At 55.2% G+C, this 5,237-nt stretch overlaps 1 protein-coding gene across 1 annotated transcript; it reads right to left on the bottom strand.

Moving 5' to 3' along the window:
- Window positions 1-3,835, bottom strand: LOC130862093 (class II histocompatibility antigen, M alpha chain). The gene is made up of 5 exons (XM_057751489.1): window positions 3,685-3,835; window positions 2,158-2,442; window positions 1,300-1,578; window positions 970-1,098; window positions 1-544 (listed from the first exon to the last, which is right to left on the bottom strand). Exons 1-5 carry the CDS (start codon window positions 3,770-3,772, stop codon window positions 540-542), a joined length of 786 nt encoding a protein of 261 aa, XP_057607472.1. The 5' UTR covers window positions 3,773-3,835; the 3' UTR covers window positions 1-539.
- Window positions 3,836-5,237: the final 1,402 nt, after the last annotated feature.

Genomic DNA, 5,237 nt, shown 5'->3' with positions numbered 1-5,237 from the left:
TGAAGATTCTCTCTACCTCCCTGTCTTATGTGTTTACATAAGTTGGTGGGATAAAGCCATCATCAGCTATGCTGAGATCAGGGGACAGAAGCCGGGACAGCTGAGAGAGGGACTTTCCCACTTCCCTCCCTGATGGGCTGTGTCCAGGGCTGAACCTGAATAACAAGCCACCCAAGTTGGGGGTCCAGAAGCAAATCCCACAAGTTAACCGAGTTCAGTGGGCTGGTGTGCGGCTTGGCAGTAGAATGCTTTCCTAGTATGGGAGGGAGAGGTCAAGCTAACGATAAGAAATAAGGTTTATTTCTTTAAAGTGGGAAGGTATGAGGTGGTGGTGGGTGGTGCCCTGGGCTCCTGGCTCCGTCTCTTCTGGATGCAAGTCCAGGGACAACAGAACCCTCAGCAGAGACACCTGCACACTGGCACACACCCTGAGGAATCCCAGGGACTTCTGCTCCCATGAGAGGCCCTGCTTAGGCACGAGAACCCTGTGCATCCCTGCCGGCAAGGCCTGTGCTGTTCCAAGCTCTGGTCAGGAAGAATCAGTCTGCGGAGAGAGCGGGGTGCAGGAATGTCACCAGGGCCCTCTTCCCCTGAACCCCGTCATCTCGGACACTCAGCTGAGTCCTCGATCTCAGGCCACCCCAAACATCTTTTCTTCTCCTTTGTATTTATTCTGTGTCTTTCACATCATACATCTCCATTCTGGTCATTTCCCCATCCCTTCGTATCCACCTCTGCCCTTCCAAGCATCTTTCCTCAGGTCCTCATGGCCCCTCACCCCTACTCGAAGCTATCTCTGTGGTCCCCAATAACTGTGTGTAACAGGGTCCCCATCATGCTGCACACAGGCCCCTACACCCAAGGGCCTGTGTATGCCCCCAAAGCAGAAGGGAATCCTTGCACACCCACACTGGCACACCCACACTGGCATCCTTGTGCCTGGTTCTCTCGCTTTCCCAAATGACTTACCAACTGAGCAAGGCTTCCGGGACCAAATGAAGAAGGCGATGCCCATGACGATGCCCAGCAGACCCAGGCCGAAGGCCACACCACACAGCACATTCTCTAGGAGCTCTGAAGGCAGGGGGTTCTGGGGTACTAGAGCAGAGGAAGTGAGGTCAGCCTGGAGGCCCGGCTGGGGGGCACTCTGCCCAGAGGAACTTGGGGATCAATGAGAGAGAACTGAGGCAGGGAAGCTTCAGTGAGACTAAACTGAAGATGTCCCAGCAAAAGAAGCCCCTCCCATGGGCTCGAGCCTTCCCACCCAAGGGACCAGACTTCCAGGGGAAAGGGCCTCACCCCAGTGGGCAATTGGTGTGTAGCTATCAATCTCGTGTGTCACAACGCAGGAGTAAAGGTCAAAGGGTTCCGGTGTGAAGTTTAAATAAGAGAAAGCCTGGAAGGTGAGCCTGTCGATGGCTGAGATGTACGTGGGGCTGGCCCCCTCCACGGGGACGAAGTGGTGTTGCCAGGTCACAGTCAAGGTCGGTGGAAAGAGGTTGCTGATGAAGCAGACCAGCGTGTTGGGCTTGCCGAACTCCAGCGGCTTCAGTGTGTACACCTCAGGCACAGGCAAACCTGGTGGCCGGGGACACGTGTCAGGGAAAGAAGGGAGGCATTCAGACAGCGCCACTGTTTGGAGAGTTGAGACACACGGAGGGGAGGACAGAGATGGAGCCGAGACAGATGGAGACATCTGGGGCTCTGGGAAGGGACTTCCCAGCAGCAATTGCAGCTAGGACCCCATGGAGCCCTCTGCCTGACTTCCTGTCTGTATCCAGGTTGACTTCCTGTCTGTCTGTCAACAGGCTGGCGTCTGACACTGCCTTCTGGTGAAGTTCACCCCCGGATCCCTCTCCATTCTCCCCGCCATCTTGCTGGCACAGGGACAATGATGCTGACATTCATTCAGTGGGGCCAACTGGCCTCTGTAGCTTCATCAATTCGGTGAATTTTCAGTGCCTTCGACCATCTGCTTCCCCCAGCAGACAGCGTCCAGCTGTACAACGTCACTGATGGGGAGAAGCGTCGAAGCAGCAAAGAAAAGCCCCGAGCAGAACCAGGAGGTGTGAAAGATAGGGGAAGAAGGAAAGGAGACGTTTGGGGGAGCAATACTGCAGCACCTCCCGCCCCCCAGCTCCACTCCTCGTTCCTGACCTCTGGACACTGGGATCACTCCTTCAAGCTGGGGGCCCACTTGCTGGACCAAGGCCTGGCAGAACTCTTTATCAAATGAAATGGCAGAGGCATCTCCCTGGTCCTGAGCCCAAGCTGCAAAGTCGGGCAGCCGGGGCACTCGGGTGTTCTGGGAGAAGTCGTAGGAGAAGAGCTGGTCCTCGTCATAGGACTCGGAGAGCCCCATGCTGGGGCTCCCATCCTGGCAGAACACGGTGTGCCGGAACGTGTGGTTTTGCAGGCCATCCCACAACACCGGAGGAGGGGCTGCAATGACATGCGAGCTCAGACACTTTCTCTTTAAGGTAGAAAACAGTAAGGGTTCCTTCTCCCCGTGAGGCAGAGGGAGAGGAAATGAAGGACTCTTTCCCAACCTCCACACACACAGGAAAGCAACCATCTCTGCCTAGAAAGCAGAGCTGGGCACCGTGGCACACATCTGTGCTGCCAGGACTTGGGAGGGGCATCAGGGGTCCAGAAGCACCCTCAGTGACATATAGCCAGCCGGTGGCACGTGAGACTATTTCCTCAGTGACATATAGCCAGCCGGTGGCACGTGAGACTATCTCAGGAAATCACACAGACAAAAGAGAAAGCAGATGTCTGCAGAAGGAAGCAACAGAGGTGGCCGCTCTGTAAGGCACCAGCCTTGAACGAACCTGACCTCCTCACCAAGCCCAGGACCCCAGCACAGTGGACACCTTCATCTAATTCGGAAGCCATGGGTGTGACTCCTGCCTTGAGAGGTGTGGGGAAGGACCGTGGCCTCCCTGCACCCTAATGACGTGGGCCTAGGTTACCCCTGTCACAAGTATAAAGTAAGGCAGTCTCTGGATCTTCTTGGGCACTTCGGGCTCTCTCTCTCTGACAGCCTCTTCCCTGACTAAACCCTCCCAACCGTGTGCACTGACAGAATGGGGGACCTGAACCCCTGGCTGCAGGCAATAACAATCTGCTTTGAAACTCCTGACAGGAATCCCCCAGGCAGAAGGAATCTTTCAACCAGCACCCAAAATAACAAAAACACTGTGGCGGGACCTTCCGGGTTGCACTTACATGCCGCCCCGACTGTAACTGATAAGAAACGTAAGAGACCTGTCAAGGACGTGAATTGACGACAGACTAGGCTAGGACCCTGACTGGAGGAGTGTTAATCACTGTGCGGACGGCTGAGACCAGGTCTTGCTATGCAGCGGAGGTTGGCCTCGGATCATCCTGCCCCCATTTTTTCTAAGCGCTTGGGTTACTGTCCTGTGCCACCACACTTGGCTAGGCAATAACTCTTACTTTGTTCCAACCCCCGCTCGGACCTTTTCCCACGTTGGGAATTCGCACAGGTCTCTTAACTCAGCCGGGTCTCTTTTCTTCGTCTGAAAAGTGGCTAGCACACAGACGGGGCGTGTGCAATACGTGGGCGGCTTGCCATCCGTGAACATCACCCCTCTCCCCTGAGTCTGTTATCGTCTTCACTGCCCTCGGGACGGACGCAAAGGGGAGCCAGGGGCTTACCTGCGGGCACCGCCCAGGAGTGGGGCAGCAGCCACAGAAGCTGCAGCATCTGCAGCAGTCCGGCTCCTGACTTCTGCTCGTGGTCCATACCTTTACACCCTGGGTAAATGGGAGCTACTACGGAGTCCCGGGAGCCCGGCTCCCTTCCAGACTCACATCACGTTTCCACAGAGCATCTCCAATAGTTGCCTGTCTCGCTTCGGCTACACCAATCACAGAAGTGCAGAGTTTGACATCATCAGTCGCCGAGGAGAGCCTTGGGGGCAGGCGCCTCTTGAAGACTTGGCCCGCAGGGTGGAAGCGCCTGGGCCAGAAAGGGCGGCCCTGGAGATCTCTGCCTCCTGGTGGAAGGTCTGGCTCCAGCAGGTGGCTGTCTGGGGCGTCAGAGCAGCGCCGCCTGGCGGCAGAACGCCATACCGGGTCAAACCGCACTGAACACCGGACCACAAATTCCAGCGGGCCCCTCATCTTAGGTTGCATCTTCCATAGGTCGGTACTTAGAATCAACTTCATCCTGCAAATATCTAGTAGAAAGTTACAGAAAAAAAATAATTATGGGGCAGGGCACATTTTGTTACATTGTTTGGGGTGGAGGAGAGACAGGGGCTCATGTGTTCCAGGCTGGACTAGAAATCACTAGGTAGCTGAGGATGACCTTGACCTTCTAATCAGTCAGCCTCCACCTCCCCTGTGCTGGGACTGTAGCAAGCAACCATCACACCTGGTTTATTCCGTGTGGGGACTGAACCCAAGGCTTTGCAAAAGGGGTTGATACAGGGTCTCCCTCTGTAGCTCAGGCTGGCCTGGAATTCACTGTGATCCTCAAGCCTCGGCAACCACGGCACTGGGATTACAGCTGACAACCAAAGTGCCTGCTTCATTTGGTGCTGGGAATTGAACCCCAGGCTTGGGGAGGGCAGACATGTCTCACTATGTAGCCCAGGCTGGCCTCGAATTCTGTGACCCTCCTGCCTCACCCTCCTAAGTGCTGGGGCTGCCAGTGTGGGCCACCACACCCAGCATAACAAGTTCTCAGTTTCGTACCCTTCTGAGCCTCCTGTGAGAATTCACCTCCCTCCATCCTGCCCCGGGTCTGAGTCCCGTTAGCCCAGTGTCTCCCGGCATTCTCATCACCTGCCAAGTACTCCCTGAGGTCACTGCTGTGCGTTCCTGTCTTCTAGTGACCCTTGTTTTAACTAGGAATGGCCCCAAAGGGCAAGAGGAGAGGAGGAGACTTGAAGACACAGAAGGTCAAGATTTATTTTTTTGTTTGTTTTTTTGGTTTTTTTCGAGACAGGGTTTCTCTGTAGCTTTGGAACCTGTCCTGGAACTCCCTTTGTAGACCAGGCTGGCCTCGAACTCACAGAGATCCACCTGCCTCTGCCTCCCGAGTGCTGGGATTAAAGGCATGCGCCACCAACGCCTGGCTGAAGGTCAAGATTTATAAGGCTTCCTGTGAGAGCTGAGATCTGTAGCTTAGGAAAGAAAGGGGAAAGTGGCTGACTCTCACATAAGATTTGTGTGTGTGTGTGTGTGTGTGTGTGTGTAGAGAG

This window comes from Chionomys nivalis, chromosome 19 (assembly GCF_950005125.1).
Source record: "Chionomys nivalis chromosome 19, mChiNiv1.1, whole genome shotgun sequence".
Taxonomy (NCBI): Eukaryota; Metazoa; Chordata; class Mammalia; order Rodentia; family Cricetidae; genus Chionomys; species Chionomys nivalis.
The sequence above is the reverse complement of the archived record's forward strand: the minus strand, read 5'-3'. Positions and strand labels throughout refer to the sequence as shown.